The sequence below is a fragment of the Anabrus simplex genome, chromosome 6, assembly GCF_040414725.1.
Source record: "Anabrus simplex isolate iqAnaSimp1 chromosome 6, ASM4041472v1, whole genome shotgun sequence".
In the NCBI taxonomy this organism is placed as follows: Eukaryota; Metazoa; Arthropoda; class Insecta; order Orthoptera; family Tettigoniidae; genus Anabrus; species Anabrus simplex.
This window is the reverse complement of record NC_090270.1, coordinates 186,779,989-186,798,650: the sequence shown is the minus strand read 5'-3', so window position 1 is coordinate 186,798,650 and position 18,662 is coordinate 186,779,989. Positions and strand designations below refer to the sequence as shown.

At 37.9% G+C, this 18,662-nt stretch overlaps 1 protein-coding gene across 1 annotated transcript in view; it reads right to left on the bottom strand.

The window, feature by feature from the left end:
- LOC136876281 (transcription initiation factor TFIID subunit 5) overlaps window positions 1-18,662 on the bottom strand; it is a 151,999-nt gene that overhangs the window by 16,815 nt on the left and 116,522 nt on the right. Inside the window, exon 11 of the mRNA XM_067150097.2 lies at window positions 16,045-16,222. Coding sequence (XP_067006198.2) covers window positions 16,045-16,222 — 178 coding nt within the window. The remainder of the gene's footprint in view (window positions 1-16,044; window positions 16,223-18,662) is intronic.

The following is an 18,662-nucleotide window of genomic DNA, read 5'->3' as shown; positions in this document are numbered from 1 at the left end:
AACTGAAAGGGAATCACCACAGAGAACACCTCTGGCTGGATCTGCATCATAAGAAGCTACATAGACAACAATTGAAAAGGAATCACCACAGAGAACACCTCTGGCTGGATCTGCATCACAAGAAGCTACATAGACAACAATCCAGGTAGGTTGTTCACAAATTATGCAAGATTATTCAGCTAAAATGTCCACCTCAAATAACTTGTGAACTGCTGATGATATACTATCAAGCTTACGCTCGTACTTACTGGGACGTCGCACAGATCACAGCACAGGAGAACTGGTCTCGACATTCTCGCGAGAGTCTCAAGATTTGCTCACAGCTTATCACATTTTGTTATCTTTAACGGAATGCAGGTAATGTTTGATGTGTAAATAATAATTTCATTAAATTTAAGTCTAAACCATAACTCAAAGCATCTTCTGGGAATTAAGTATAGGCAAGTGACAAATTCTGTTGTAATATTATAAAATAGCTTACAGATTGTATTTAAATCCTGCAAAATAATCTCTGAACACATCAACTGGGGCAAGCTTAACACCCTAATGGACAAAACAGTCTTGGAAAGCCTATCCTGGAAGGGGAAGTGAGCCTTACAAGCTTGGCTGTAGCGACATAACAGGCTGAGCTCTGTTCTGGACTTCCTCTGGCAGAAGCTTAGCCTAGCTGCTAAATAATCAGACAAGCCCAGCTGATCATCAAACCAGTTCCTGTTCATCTCTAATTCATTCTCTTCAAACAGAACTGCAAGAATGAATAAAACCAGTTTACAAATATCTGCAGTCACATCACAACGATGTAGATGCTATTAATAAACAATAACAGACAAAAGCATGAGCAATGGCACACAAAATTGTGACGCACATGTATATGAACTTTCCTGTAGGAAACTGAATTCTAAGAAGAGAAATTCTCTGTTGCTTTCATATGCTTGTTTTTGTTTCATTCTTGAAAATTACACCACTGTTTCAACTATTACTGGAGAGAAACTGCTTGGTAATCAGTGAGATTATAGTCCACTTCTCAAGCTGGAGCCAAGCTCACTACACTCTGTACCACATCTTAAGAACTGTAATTCAACCCATTTACAAGCAAACTAATCACCTGACTCACAACTTGCTTTCCACAGTGACATCACTTCATAGCACAGGTTCCGTGTCCAGATAGATCCAGAACATTCCATTCCTCATTGACTGATGCAGAGAAAGTGTTCTCTTCCCCTCCCCTCTCCAACCTCTAATTGTGCTATCCAGGCCCTAAAGCACAACCTCAAAATCGAGTCGTGATTCCAGCAGCTAGGAAGAGGGAAGAGACCATGCTGGCAAAAGACTTAAGTGCGCTCCTGGATTTATGGCTGTCAGTGCGAAGGACATCTTCATGCCAACCATAAGGTAGGGAAAAGATTACAAAATCTCTATTCACCTTGGGCTATCTTTGAACTTAAACTCAGTCAAGCCTCCAGGCTTGTTATATCCGGTCTGCTTTTTGTCTGCTGGTGGGGACTTTTATTCCCCTGCCTTGCAACAAGGACTTCATTTCGTTTTCAAATCTAGCAGGTTTTGTATGAAATAATGGCCTTAGCTCATCCTCACGGCAATGTAAATTGCAAAACACTCTTAAGACCAGAACTATCTTGCTATATTAGAATGATCTTTATATCTTTGTCTAAATTTAAAGAAGACTGTGTAAATATTTCCCAGTCTTGTCTGATTTCTTCAGAAATTCCTGTGAGCTCTCTGTACCATGGAACCAGGTGAATTTCAACAACTAGAAGTTCTGGCAGATCGCATATCAGGTTCCAGGGTTTACTCATTCGGTGTGATTGTGTATACTAGACTGATCATTGGTGTAGTTTGAAATTAAATTAAATTGAATGGTATGAATGGTTCCCATGAAGGGAATAAAGAAACATGGTTCTATTGTGTAGAATGTCAATAGAATCTATCACGAACGTTTCTTTACTATAATTGCACTACGAAGATAAGGAGATTATTCTGCGGTTTGAATGTTAATGGAATCAAAGGTGCACTCAAAAGCAAAATTCACTTAACACGGTTTTTTAAAGATTTTCAAAAGTAACATTTCACTTGGCACAGTTTCAAAAAGAAATTATTCACTAGGCACAGTTTTAAATACACTGGCTGACAGAGCAAATGCAACACCAAGAAGGAGTGGTTCGAAAGGGATGAAAGTTGGGGGAAAAACAGAGACAGCACGGACGAATAATTGATGTTTATTTCAAACCGATATGCAGGTTACACAATGCGCACGGCATCGACTCAGTAGGATGTAGGACCACCGCGAGCGGCGATGCACGCAGAAACACGTCGAGGTACAGAGTCAATAAGAGTGCGGATGGTGTCCTGAGGGATGGTTCTCCATTCTCTGTCAACCATTTGCCACAGTTGGTCGTCGGTACGAGGCTGGGGCAGAGTTTGCAAACGGCGTCCAATGAGATCCCACACGTGTTCGATTGGTGAGAGATCCGGAGAGTACGCTGGCCACGGAAGCATCTGTACACCTCGCAGAGCCTGTTGGGAGATGCGAGCAGTGTGTGGGCGGGCATTATCCTGCTGAAACAGAGCATTGGGCAGCCCCTGAAGGTACGGGAGTGCCACCGGCCGCAGCACATGCTGCACGTAGCGGCGGGCATTTAACGTGCCTTGAATACGCACCAGAGGTGACGTGGAATCATACGCAATAGCGCCCCAAACCATGATGCCGCGTTGTCTAGCGGTAGGGCACTCCACAGTTACTGCCGGATTTGACCTTTCTCCACGCCGACGCCACACTCGTCTGCGGTGACTATCACTGACAGAACAGAAGCGTGACTTATCGGAGAACACGACGTTCCGCCATTCCCTCATCCAAGTCGCTCTAGCCCGGCACCATGCCAGGCGTGCACGTCTATGCTGTGGAGTCAATGGTAGTCTTCTGAGCGGACGCCGGGAGTGCAGGCCTCCTTCAACCAATCGACGGGAAATTGTTCTGGTCGATATTGGAACAGCCAGGGTGTCTTGCACATGCTGAAGAATGGCGGTTGACGTGGCGTGCGGGGCTGCCACCGCTTGGCGGCGGATGCGCTGATCCTCGCGTGCTGACGTCACTCGGGCTGCGCCTGGACCCCTCGCACGTGCCACATGTCCCTGCTCCAACCATCTTCGCCACAGGCGCTGCACCGTGGACACATCCCTATGGGTATCGGCTGCGATTTGACGAAGCGACCAACCTGCCCTTCTCAGCCCGATCACCATACCCCTCGTAAAGTCGTCTGTCTGCTGGAAATGCCTCCGTTGACGGCGGCCTGGCATTCTTAGCTATACACGTGTCCTGTGGCACACGACAACACGTTCTACAATGACTGTCGGCTGAGAAATCACGGTACGAAGTGGGCCATTCACCAATGCCGTGTCCCATTTATCGTTCGCTACGTGCGCAGCACAGCGGCGCATTTCACATCATGAGCATACCTCAGTGACGTCAGTCTATCCTGCAATTGGCATAAAGTTCTGACCACTCCTTCTTGGTGTTGCATTTGCTCTGTCAGTCAGTGTACATTCAAAGTAATGATCCACTTGTGCATTTTACAGTACATGAAATACAGTAAGAGGACACAAATGTGTAAGAAGTTTCGTTACGTCCTACTATTGTCAGAATTATTTAAAAGTCGGTGAGACTACAACAGGTTAAGTACAGACATATGAATTTAGTTCCATTCATACACTATTGTAACATGACACTTGATATTTACAGAAAGTGAATTTAGTTTCGTTCATATGTTATGATAATACGATGATAATGGGGTATTTATTTAAGAAAGTGAATTGGGTTTTGTTCACTGAGACCACTTTGTTATATCTAGTACTACAGATACTATTGTCATGACCTTCAACCACTTGTACGAGAAAGTAATTTCTCTTCAATGAAGCTACTTGGTTAAGTCTATTCAACTGTAATGTAGGATAAATATTAATCAGCTTTCACGCTGTATTTATGAACTCCTAGTCTTATGCACTATCTTAAAGACTGAGTCAACATCTCCACTTGGAGAAAGTAAGAATTTGAATTACACTTGGAAATACAAGTCCTAAGATTACTCAACATTCAGCTAAGTTTGAATTCACAGTTCCAAAATCTAAGTTCAAACTGCACAGTTCTAATATAACTTGAAAAATGCAAGTCCGACATACACTACTCAGAATATGAACTGATAGACAATATTCATTCACCTTTCTGTCGAAGTTCACAGCAGCACAGTTGTAGAATTTCATAATAGACCGTCCTACAGTCAGCCAGCATGGCTAGGTTGTGGAATCACACACACTGTCTATCGAGTTGCCTGGTCCTCAATTTATACAAAATCAGCTGTTCGCGTCATGAGATTTCCCTGTAACTTCAACTTGCCATAACTTTGTCAATTTTGCATGGATTTGCTTGAGATTTGGTAATTATGCATAGTTTAGCACTGGATACACGGTGACGTTGTCCAAATCGTGATGATAATTTTATTCATTGAGTTATCAGGCATGGAATGTATAGAACATTCTATATGACATAGCCTGTCCGTGACCGGCCAGCACCAAGCTCGTTCCTCATTTGCCAGCTGTGGTCGGCTAATATCGCACACAGCGGGTATTTTGAACTTTAAATACAAGGTACTGAATCAGCATTCCTGGTTCAATATGAAGTATCCCAGTTTGTGCAGTCTTTTCTAAAGCATTTTGTATTTACAAATAATAGAACCACAGTTCGTAATTCTATTAAATTTTATAAAATAGCAAAGGATTTAGAAATTAAACCTCATTACACATTACATTCCTTTGACATTTCTAACATGTACTCTAGCATTCCAATAAGCAAGATGGTCGCAGTAATAAAAAATAATCTAATTAGTCATAGTTCCCTCAGTAAACAAGAAATAAATTAGTTTATTTCTATTTTGAATTTTGTTTTACAAAACAATTTACCAAACAAAAGGGCATTCCAATGGGCTCACCTGCCTCTGGCATTTTGGCAAACATCAACACTGACAACCTCAAAAACACGAAAATCATCAATAATATACAAGGTATCCCTGTCTGGATGAGATGTGGATGAAGTCTTCGTTATAATCGACCAACAAATAGCTAACGGTTCAATAATGCTGGATCTACTGATCTCTATAGACCCCCATATTAAATTCACCATTGAAAACTGAAGTAAATAAACCTCTTAATTAGCCTCACTTAACTATCACAAGGGACTCTACACATCGAGAGGTGCCAACCTTTGAAGTGGGTTATCAGTAATCCCATTTTTAACTCGCGCACCACCCCGCTCAAAACGTTTAAGAGTCAAATCCAAAGCACCCCGTTTGCCCTTTCCAACAGCAATCCATATCACATTACACAATAAAATTTGCTCATTACCTGTTAGTTCTGTGATAAAAAATTCTCTGTACCTTGTTTTGCACCCAGCAGCTGCTTTTCAGTGTAGGTTTTCTTGAAACATACTTCCCCCCTGAGATGGCATTTTTGTCTTCAGAACCATAAGCGATTCCAGTGTATATGTACTCAATGCAGGCCTGAATTCTGTCTGATTTTTCCTAACAACACTGAAAACTCTTTCTGTGGGGGAGTTACTGCGAGGTACACTTAATACTGCAAATACAACATTACTTAAGGTTTTACACTTAATTTGTACACTTTCATTTTTAAGCTCTGCAATGTTGCCCCAGTTCACATCAATGTTAAGTCCATGTACAATATATTCAGGGAAAGTATCGCACTAGTAAATTGCAAATTCCTCTTCAAGTTTGTCATGTTCACTTTCCTTGACTAAACTTGGGAATCTTCAAACAAAATATTCAAGAGATGAATAGGAAACCTTCATTCTGAGAGAGATGTTTACACCTTCGGCATGATGAAATTCATCATCAAGGGGAAATTTCCTTATAATGTAATTGCAAGCTGCCATATAAAACTCTCTTACAGAATTATAAAACATCTCTTCATCACAGTCATCTTTCAAGTATGTCCTGGCTTTTGCTCCAGTTACTAAGTCCTCATTGGCTTTCTGGTATTTCCTCCTCTTGAATTCAACACTCACAAAGGAGGTAGATTCTGACTGAAAAGCATATGGCTGAACAAATCTGACAAATAGGTCAGTTAAACGACCAGTAAATTTCCTACTAAAAAGATGTATGGCTGGAGCATCTTGTTGCAGAAATAAATTCACTGAGTTAAAGACAGGAAGTGTACTCTGAAGAAAGTAGCAAAACAGATTTGACAGTTTCAGACTGCTTGGTGCTCTCATTTTTATGGTGTCAAAGCTTCCCACTGCTCAAGAACTCAATTAATAGACTGAAAAAGCGAGAGCCAATGGGTTCTGACATATTTCAAAATATTGTGACCCTCTGTACCACAAACAGCCTGATATACTTTCAACGTGTTTTGTCTTTTAGAACTCTTGTCAAGATAGTAATATAACTGAACCAAAAAGTTCTCTACATCGACCGGTAATTGGGCTGCTGCTTTTTTGTGCACAGATGTGTATGAGATGACATGAACAACCCAGGACACAAACAAAAGAATGCCTGTCCTTCACAAATTTGGCAACACCTTTATTTGCCCCTATCATTGTGTATGCATTGTCAGATGAAAAAGAAATGCAATTTTCCCATGGAATGGCTAAAGAAGATAATTCACTATTAATAACAGAAAATTCTTTCGCCGGTGTCATCAGTACTCTCTAACAATGACAACAGAAGAGCTGACATTTGGCCTCTCTGAGCATTACGAAAGAGACAACTAGAGGATAAAGTTTAACTGCATTTGAATCCGTACTACCATCAGCAGCCAAAGAAAAAGGTATTATTTGAAAAAGTTCAATTATTTCCTTTTTTTGCCTCAGATGCTGTGTACTGAACTAAAGCGGAGGTTTTAGTTCTCGCACAACCATATTTCTGAGATATTTTAGAGTTGGAGAACATTGATCTAAATAAATTTCCAGCATGGTCTGAAACTGATAACGGAATATTATGCTCCAAGAGAAATTATGTGCAATTCGGCATATGTCACCACAGTTTCATTACTTTTTACGAAGTATGGATGAAACAGACTGGTTTTGTAATTTTGAATCACCGTATATATGATGTTTTTGGATTCTATGTGTCTTCTGCAATCATCTCATCCACCGTGAGCCAAAGAGAAATCACATGAACACACACTGCAGAACATATGGCTTTCATTAACACGTGAAGCAAATAGGCTTGGCCATTCATTTGTGTAACCGTCTCGATATTTCTGTAACACTGCTGTTTTCTTAGAAGAAGATACAATCTGACAATTGGCTCCGCCTCATTTTACAAAACCAATTACTTCTTTTCAAATCAACGACTAGGATAATTAGAATTGAAATACGCTAAATATACCACTCACGTCTACGCATACAACAAAGAGAGAGCCGAACATGCATTGGAGAACAGCAGAGCAAGGAGTTGAGCCTACTTCACGGCCAACTTGACTAAGAGAGCAGGGTATATCTATGTAGCTGGCCGTGATTTCACAATGCTCACGGGAAACAAAAGGAAGTGACAACCAAATAACCTCCAAATATGTTTACTTGCCAACTTACAAACATTGAAATGAGGAGGGTTGACCAGTAATGCTCTATGGGATTGAATATTTTTTGACTTCTTTCCTTTTCTTCGTAGAAATTAATTTTTATCGTGATAATGTTGCTTTTCCGTAATAATTTCCCGTTTGACCGTAATGCCGTAATTGCGAAGTGAAATCCGTAATAGTTGGCACCTCTGCACATCTCTCTTTTAACATTTATAAAAACCCACGCACACCTCCAACTCCTTTACCCAGAAGCACATAAAAAGAGTCTTTTTCAGCATGGTACATAGACCTTTTAAAATTCCTCTTTCCCAAATTAATTTTAAGAAGGAGAGCAATGTCATTTATGCAACTGCTCTTTGAAACGGATTTAAAAGGAACATGGTAGACAAAATAGTGAAAAACAAGATTCCCAGTACGCTCACCAGTACTTCAAGGAACGTAAAGAATAAGGAAAAAGTCATCACTTTTACATATAACATTAATAATAAAATTTATAAGGTCTCAAATTTGTTCAAAAGAAGAAATTTCATAATTACCTATAAGACCAATAATACTAATTCTGTACTACAACACAAGTTCAGTTCACGGTGTTAGTAAATTCTTAAACTCAGGAGTCTACGAACTAAAATCTGCAAAATGCAAAACGAGCTATGTGGGACAGACCAGAAGAAGCTTTAGCATCAGATATCAGGAACATTTTAATGCTAAAAAAAAAAAAAATATTTTTGGCCATGAGTTTCCATATGACGGATTTCAATCTTTCCTTTTCATCTTTAGAACAGGACCTTAACATTCTATGTATCAGAATTAAAGGCATACTACTCAATATTTTCGAGAACATTTTTATTGATACAGACCAAAGATTCAACCCTACGGGGAATCTTAACGGGATTTCCGAAAAACAGAAGAGTTATTCAAAGTCATCAAAAATGGAAAACAAGAAATAAATCGTTCCCCAACTTGTCTTGTCTCACATTAGTACCGCCCACTTTAGTCCCTCCCTCTCTACCCCTGCTACCAGTGGCTGACAAGGTCACCTCCAGTTGGAGCGCTCAATACACAGAGAACCAGTTGTATTCTAACAAGGCTGCAGACCAGCCTGAGAATTTCCTAAGAGACCAGCGGAGAGTATGTTGTCACCTAACTTCCACATTCCGGTTTAGGTTCTTTCTCTTTAGTCTTTAATCTGATTTGGATTTTTTCTTTGCTTTTACACCCCACACATTCTATGTGTTACATATGGCTGTCATTAGCAAGATCTCAATATTTCAAAGGTGGAAGTTCAGCACAACATAAATTAGGACTGATCCACGCAACAGGAGAATGTTTGTTCTAATTTAAAAGTTTTTTATGCACTTTGTTATATGTGACACAATTTAGTTCTGACTACATCAAGACTTTGTGTATCAACACATCAAAGAACAATATTAAGACTTCAGTGATTAGTTTGCCAGTAATATGTGTGATGTTTTATGACTTGATAGATGCACTTTCTATTCATATTTAAATTTGGTTTTTCAATATAGATTTTAATGAATTATGTACTAGTTTCTCCATGGATTTTAATTCCATTGTTCTCTTTGAGTAATTCAATGTAAATGATTTAGTGCTGATGATATTTAGCTGACGATGTCCACTAAATGGACAAAACGTGTACTAGTAGTTGCTGTCAGGTAATAACTTTTATATGAATAAATAGTGTATTGAATTGGTGGATCTTTTGGTGACGTCAATACAGAGCCAATATGAAACTTTTAACATGTAACTTGTCAGCCGATCAGGCAAGTAATAATAAAAAATCCAATAAATACTTAAACCTTAGAATCAAAATCTCAAAGACCAGTAAGGAAACCACCTTTTTAAAGCAATGCCTTTCAGAAGGTCTTAACCCTAAATTTCTTAGGTCAACCCAGAAAAATGTTTAAAGATCATTTCAAGAAAGGAAAATTCAGAAATTAACAAACTCAGTCTGGATTAAAAATGAAATCAAGTTTTTGTATAGTAAAAAAAAAACAATTTCTATATGTACAGTTATATGCCGCACATTTGGATGCAGCTCTCTCGCTGACACGGTTGGAATGGAGTTCCTTTCAGAAAGACATCCTTCAGAAGTTAGAAACAGTTCTTTTTCTAAGCAAGTTACTTTAGATAAGAAACCAGTGAGCATTAGACAGTCTAAATATGATAATAGATCTAAGATATCCGACAATGAAAAATTTCCACATGGTGTTAAAACTGATCATGTATTCCATCTGTCAGTTAAAAACCTCACAGATGTTCTGAGCAAAAATTATCTTTCCATTTTAAATAAAGGCCCTAAGTATAATTGGCCTACAGTTTCAAATACGGATAACCTGCTCACAACTATAGCCGAAGCTGAACACGCCATTTCTAAATATGGAAAAAACTACAAACACCCACGTGTCATTCAATCAGATACTCAAGGGTCACAGGACTCTAAAAAAAACAAATTTCCAATCTTAAACGTAAAATTAAAGAAAATAATACAATTATCACACAAGCAGATAAGAGTAATTCAACCATGTTGATGTCTAATGAGGATTATGTGTCAAAAACAAAACTTTTCTTTGCCGATAGTAGCTTCACTAAGATCAAAAAAGTTCCCTCAGGTAAAATTCTTCAAAATCCAAAAATGGTTTTGAAGAATATAATCGTTCTTTTAGATGAATGTGAAATCAGTAAATTGACTATTATTAATCCTAAACTCCCAACTGCCAGAGCAATGCCTGAAATCCATAAAGAAAACGTCCCTATTAGACCCATCATTAACTTTAACAGCCACAGCCCTACATATAAAGTAGTCCGGTTTGTGCAATCTATATGAACTTATTAAAAGAGTTTACTAATAACAGATTTGGCAAATCCGTCCATTCCTTCTACTGGATCAATTTGCTTCATTTTTGTTTTATTGTTTTGTTACTGATTTATTCTCTCCGGAATTACCTGTCGGTGAATCATGAGACATTGATAGGTCTCTAAGTTCAGCCAACTTTGAGTAATCAAATCATTAAATGATCACTCCAATAATTGCAGGTGAAGGCTTACCCAACCCACAATATATTCTGTACTTAACAGGTCGCTAAGCGAATAACACTTTCATTAATATTCTGATATATGTGATTTTAATCCTTAGTAATGTCATTGCACGCAGCCAATGTTTGATTACTACCTGTCAAGTCAGAGAATGTACACTTCCACTGATCACAGAAGAATGCTATTTCCCTGGTAGATTCTCTGATTCTGTAACCTTTCCCAGCTTCCAAATATATTCAAAAGATGGCAGCGAGAAAAATGTCTACGTACAAACAGACCCTATCATGACATATGCCTTAGGCATTATCTGGGAACACCTATCGAAGGATAACCTAGCTACACTAGAAAGAGTGAACGCCATGTATCTTAAAAAAGTTCTCTGCCTGGCAAAAAACGCTTCTTCAAGACTAATCTATGAGCTCACAAGACAACCCTTCTACCGAGCTCGATAGCTGCAGTCGCTTAAGTGCAGCCAGTATCCGGAATTCAGGAGATAGTGGGTTCGAACCCCACTGTCGGCATAAGACCTATCTGTGTTGGTGCGACGTAAAGTAACTTGTAACTTGTAATAAATAATAATAGACAACCCTTCTACATGCGACTGAAAATACCACTGCCTTCTACGTCACAATACCAAGTTTTACATCAAGAACTGCAGGATTAAAAAGTGAATATATGGACAGATATTTTTTCCAAACAGACGGCATGATGGACGAACTGCAGCATACCATAAGGCGCTTCTTATTAGATGTTCATAAAACCACTGAAAACGGTAGGCAAAACAATGTGACGAGAGTCATATCGAGACGAGTTATCTGATCTATATACAACGAAAGCTGCAGAGCAGCGCGAATCCTCTCATCTTTTCTTAAAAAGCATTTTATCTTTACAAACAGAACCAGAGTTCGTAAATCTATTGAGTTTTGTAAAATAGCAACGTATTGAGAAATTAAACCTCATTACACATTCCTTTGACATTTCTAACACATACTCCAGCATTTCAATAGACAAGACGGTCGCAATAATTTAAAAAATAATCTAAATAGTCATAATTCAATCAGTAAACAAGAAATAGATGAGTTTATTTCTACTTTAGATTTTGTTTTTAAAAAAACAACTATTTCACACTCAACAATACAATTTATCAGCAGAAAGGCCTTCCAATGGCCTCTCCTGCCTCTGGAATTTTGGTGGATATCTACACTGACAACCTCGAAAATACAAAAATCACTAATAATATAAAAAGTATCCCTGTTTGAATGAAACACGTGGATGACGTCTTTGTTATAATCGACCAACAAATAGCAAACGGTTCAATAATATTGGAACAATTGAACTCTATAGACCTCATATTCAATTCACCATTGAAACTGAAGTAAATAAATTTCTTAACTACCACAAAGGACACTACACACCTCTCTTTTAACATTTACAGGAAACCCATGTAGAATTCCAACTTTAAAAGAAAAGATTCTCCTCATCAAAAAGCACAGAAAAAAGCAGTTTTTTTTTTTTTTTTTTTTTCAGTATGGTACATAGAGCCTTTAAAATTCCTGTTTCCCAAATTTATTTTAAGAAGAAGATCAATACCATTTATGCAACTGCTCTTTAAAATGGGTTTAAAAGGAACATGGTGGACAAAATAGTGAAAAAAAATGAAAAGCAAGATTTCCAGTATGCTCACCAGTACTTCAAGGAATGAAAAGAATAAGAAATCACTTTTACACATAATAATGATAAAACTGATCAAGTCTCCAATTTGTTCAAGAGAAGAAATTTCACAATTGACTTTAAGACCAATAACACTAATTCTGTAATCTTCTACAACACAAGTTCGGTTGGTGGCGTTAATAAATTCTTGAACTTGGGAGTCTACGAACTAAAATGCCCACAATGCAAAGATAGTATTTCCAATTCACATGTCTAAAATTAAATTTAATCACTGCAATCCCTTTTACAGAATCAACTGTCAGTCTGTTTCTGTCCTTTGTCCACTGTGCGTGTATTAAGGAGGAGAACCTCTCAACACAAGCATTATGGGCTGGCACTGCAAAGAAGAAATGCACAATTTTAAGTAATTCTTTTCCGTGGTTTCCCATTTTCACACCAGGCAAATGCTGGGGCTGTACCTTAATTAAGGCCACGGCCGCTTCCTTCCCAGTCCTAGACCTTTCCTGTCCCATCGTCGCCATAACACATATTTGTGTCGGTGCAACGTAAAGCCAATAGAAAAAAAAAGTAATTCACTAAATAGTTCTTCACTATTACACGATTCAATGTACTTGCACCATTTCTTCTGGCCTGGTTCATATTTTTCATCATATGATGTTCTGATTTTTTTAACCCTTTGAGACCTGGTGTCCAATATATTGGACACTAACTTTTATCCTATTTTAAACACAGTAAACGATCTCAATTACCATTCAAACCTCATGATCATTATTTTGGACGTTTGGCTACTGCAAGGCATCGAATATCTCTGCCTTCTGTTGATAGAGTTATGAAGAAAACATCAAAACATGCAAGATGGCAGACTCATTGCCAGAATCATCAGGTAAGTCACATTTCTGTATTAATTACTTGAGCAATTTGCTTCATATGACTTCAGAAAATTATGTGTGTGGAAGAGAGTAACATAAGCTTCAGCTTTATAATATGATAACTGAAAAAACAAGTTTACTTGAGATTCCTAAGCGATGGAATTCAATGTCCAAAATTTTGGACATCAGGTAACAATGGTAGTACTTCTTCTGAAGTTGATGACCTGGATGCTGATGAGAGTTCAAAACTTGTGAATCTTTTACAAAGTATTACAGGCTTAAATTATACAATAATTCTTCCAAAATGTATAATAATTAGGTTTTGCCCTTCAACAATAAAAATGTAAGGTTATTTTTAGAAATTATGTAATATTTTGTTTTACTTCTAGGATGCAGGAAATATCAGTGTTCTGAATGAAACGCATGCCAAGGGAATACTAGACATGCTTGAAGACGGAGATCTGTTTGATACTGATATGTCAGATGAAAGGGATAATTTTGAAGATATTCCAGATGCTGTTGGCCATGGCGTCAGGATAGGATGTACTAATCTTTCAATCAAGGAAGACATGAAACATAAATGGGATTCACAGGACTGGCAGATGATATTGGATGTGAACGTGTTGTGACAGATCAACTAATGGCAGAAGGTGGGGAAGAAGCTATAGGTTTACTTACACAGTTAGGGACTGCTGAGACAACTATAACAAACAATGGCCACCTGTAGGATTATCTCGCTGAAAAACTAAAAAAAAATACTGAAAATCAATACAGGCGTCGTTCTTTCTCTCTTTTATTCGTTTCCAACATGATTTCAGTGACGTTCAAGGTTTTCAAGATTATCCTATTGATTTCATCAAGTATATCGCAAACATTGATTTTGAAAATTTTGCAAAATATACAAATATTTATGTCCTGTAGCCTGGTAAAACAAATTTCAAAAGTACCAATGACAGTAAAATTAAAGCACTGATTTGCCTACACTAAGCTGTAGGAAATAAGTCATGGACCTGTATAAAGGAAGCTGCACAGTCCGTAGATTTCTATGTCATGGCCATCCATCAATACGTCACATCACAGCCTGCACGGTTGCTAGGTTACATCGCAATACACATTTTATTGAAAGACATATTTATGATCATTCGATTTTCCCAAAGAGAAATACCAGTACCTCCTTTTTACAGGTATACAGACAGCAAACAGGTTTAATTTCTAAGAAGAAATGTAAAAATGTGAAGTAAATCCAAATTATTTTGTTTCTCGGGAGTATTTCCTTTGAAGAAGAAAGCCAGTCTTAATTATTTTGCGATTTATTTGTACATATCATAGGATAGATATTAATGATGTGTAGTCATATTCTGCAATAAAAAAGTGTTTTTAAACCTGCGTTTTAGTCAGTTAAGATTTCATGATTTTACAACCTCCCAGACCCAGTGTCCAATATATTGGACAAGAAAATATTTTTTGAAGCAATGGCAACAAAAACGATTTTTGTTCTAATATGGCTTAAAAGAATCCCAAGGGGTCTGCTAGGCAGCAAAAATAATTTTTTTCGACGCCAGAAGATAATTCGGGACTGAAGGGGTTAAATTTGAAAACTGATCAAAACGCTTTTCATCATCAATTTCAATATTTTTATACAACAAAAATTTGATAGATTTTTCCACATAATTGCATGATACAACTGCAAAATCAAACCAATTAAAACAAGAAAATTTGCTAAACGGCTGCATCCACATGTTCAGATACTCTAAACATCCATCACAGAGGGTTCCAACATTGCACTTACAATCTTTCACTTTAAGGCCGATCTCCACTGATTAACGTTTAACACCAACATGTTAAATTTAACATGTTACAATTGACATGTATATTGTGATTGTGTCTTCCACTTGACTTTGCCTGTCAATGCCTCAGAATGTTGAGATTAAATCTTTTAACATGTTGGCGTATTTTCCGCTCCAAGTGGCCTTGTTTGTGGGATGTCTCATCGAAGGAATACAGAGATAAAGCGAAGAAAGCCGACAGTTTCCAGGAACTCTAAATTATCTATAGTTTTTCCCCCGAGTGCATCAAAAAAACTAGCGTCCTTCTGCTCCCAGTACAGTCGAGAATTGCAAAAAGTTCAGAAAAGTCATGGGCGGAAGCGGACAAAGTTTATACTTCAAAGTAGTTTGCTTTTGAAACAATGAGCAGGATGAGGGGAGGAAATGTGCCTAATAAAACTGCATTTCTAAATCATAACAAGAAGCAACGGTGGCAATAACAAAAGCCAAATCCTCTTCATCTGAGTCCATTGTCCTTGTTTGAAGATACTAGACACCACCTAAACGTATTACCACAAATTGATATTATGAACTACCTATATATAAACTAAAGAAGTCAAGTTTAGCATGTCCATTAAGTGCGGACACAATGTTAAATGGAACAGTATTTAACATGTTGATGGTGTCACCAGTTAACATTTAACACTTTTAACATTTAACACGTTCTTAAATGTTAATCAGTGGAACCGGCCTTTAGATGCATAAAAATAATTTTTCATCTGAACCGACCTTTCTTTCACCCTCGCAGACATAAAATGATCATATTTTCTTCTTTGAAGAACAACATGGAAGGAATCTAAAATATTCATCACATCAATAAGGGAGTTTTTCTCCTCTTCTGTGTTGCTGATATAATTATGAAAAAAACAAACTAAAAAAACCAACCCCTGAGGGTAAACAGATTAAGAAAGAAAGTTTGTAGATATTCACTAAATAGTCAAAATTAATACAACTCTAACTCCAGATTCTTTCTAGATAAATTCTGAAGTTCTTGTTATATTACTACAGATAATACTCACCAGATGTGAGAACATGGCCATCCCGACTAAAGGCAAGTGAGTGAATGGCCCCTGTATGACCAGTGAGTTCAGCTAACAGATGGCCATGGGCCAAGTCCCACAGCAAGATGCGGCATTCTGCACCAGCAGAAGCAAGAAAACGACCTTCCACAGAGAAAGCCAGAGCATAGATTGGACCCTGTAAAGAAAGAGAAGAGGATTTCAGACATACACAGAATATCTGAATTCACATAGAGACTTAGTCAACTGTTCAATTTTCTTGAACTTGGAGTCATAGGATTGGACATTTTTTTAATATATAAAACTATAGAGTTAACATGACAGTGAGATGGTGCATTGTGTTTTCCCTCAAATATTAATGGATATTAATGATGTATTTCCGAAAAAGTTATATCTACATTTTATAATACTGTATTTGATTTACTGAATGGTTCACAGTAGCTTACACCATGTACTGTATGTGCATCCTGTATGCTGATATCTGATAGAAATGAAAATATTGGGGGTTAAACAAAGTACTATGATTAATATTTTAATTGTAATTTATTAGTAGTATATAGTGTGCCAGGCTGAGTGGCTCAGACGGTTGAGGCACTGGCCTTATGACCCCAACTTGGCACGTTCGATCCTGGCTCAGTCCGGTGGTATTTGAAGGTGCTCAAATACATCAGCCTCGTGTCAGTAATTTACTGGCACGTAAAAGAACTCCTGCAGGACTAAATTCCAGCACCTTGGAGTCTCCGAAAACTATAAAAGTAGTTAGTGGGACGTAAATCCAATAACATTATTTATAGCGTGAGTCTCTCCTCTATAGCGAAATGCAGGGAGGTGAGTGGGGTGATGATAAGGAGGATAATAAATCAATACACTGTTGCTGTTTTTTAATTGTAATTTATTAAAGTTGGAGAAGAATGTGCATCATGTTGCATTGCCTGTAGTGTGCCGATGGAAATCATTTCATGCAACTGCTGTGACACTGTTACTTGCCTAGCCCAGCACAGACCCTGCTACACAAGGCAAGCTCATCTACAGTCTGTCCACAGATTGCAGTATGAAAGATCTTATATATCCTCCCTTCATACTTACGTCATAGCGTATCGAAGAGGAAGTGTGACATCTTCAAGAGTTACCGTGGACCGCCGCACAGATGGCACTGCCATCCACAGTGATGACAGAGCGCGAGGATAACAGAGGCATTATCAGGACTACTACTTCAAAATCTACTAAGAAACTCAAGCATGCAACTGACGTTTGAAAATGATTTCATCTGCTGGACACTTTGGAATATTTCCTGGATGATTTCGCTGTCTTCGAAGTAACCAGCTCCCTTCTTATCTCCTTCGTACGGAAGAGGAATCGATATTTCAAGTAGTGAAATACGAGTTTTGGTAACAAACACAGCACATGATTTTGACAGCACCCCAACTGCAAAGACTTCACTTTAATAACATCTAATTTATCCAAGTACTCGAAGAAAGTATCACCCCATAAAAATCCATACACGATAGCTTTTCCGCAACAACACATTATAAACACTTTCCGACGCATACGTGAGATATGTGGTGCTCTGCATTGAGCCGGAATCTTTAATTAAAGGGAAGCAGGCATATTATCAGTCGGTTTGCCGAAAAGGAAAGGACGACATAAATCACACTGAATCACTTTTGAAATATTCTCCACTAAGTATCCGGCTAAATGATACACCAAGTACTCTTTGCTACAATTCCGCCCACTTAACTCAGGTAAACAGTTTTCCCAGTCTGGTATTTGAATGTCATTTTCGATGTTCACAATTATTTCCATGATTTCATCTACAGCTTGTGTCTTCACTGCACAAATTTTACTTTCAATTTCTCTCGCAAGAATACGCATTTGATTAACAAGAGACGTCAATGGGGATTCAGCTCTGTACTCACAGTTTCCGCCAGACGATAAGGCAAGTTTAGTCGGTACGTAAATAGGCTGCAACGTGTGTAATGATGTAGAAAGTCAATAGTGGACGGATTATCATCACAATTTAGTGATCGCAGGATACCGAAATGATGTTCTAGGGGATATTGATTAAATTATCCTGTCAAAACGTAGCTATAATTGTGTTCCCACGAATATTCAGACACTTCTAAGGTACTTTCCACAGTAACTCTTAAAAACTCCAGTGTCCTTTGTGAAGCGAATGAATTTTGAGTATCTCTGAGAACATTTTGCCATTTAATTAAAGTGTCATGTGCCTGTGATCCTTTATACAATGCTTTAGTGGGAATAGCCGAATTTAATGCGTCAATCAGACAGTTTAAATCGCTTGTGAAAATTTCCGTTTGTTTACTGTCTTCTAAATCCTGTGTTTTAATACCCCGATAGAATGCTATACCATTAGCGACTGATCTACTGAACAGTTGAAATGCCAGTCTTACATTCATTCGCTGAAACGAGTTAGGATCCAAGTGGGCAGAGGTAAGATAGTAGCAAACTTTCAATCCGGAAAGTTCAGGAGACGAGTCACATTCGTAAACTTTCCTGTACAATGAATAATCAACAATATTGCCATTATAATTAACCTGTCCTTTGTCATGAAAATGATTTCTTATACATTTAAATATATGTAGCATGTCCGAAAATGC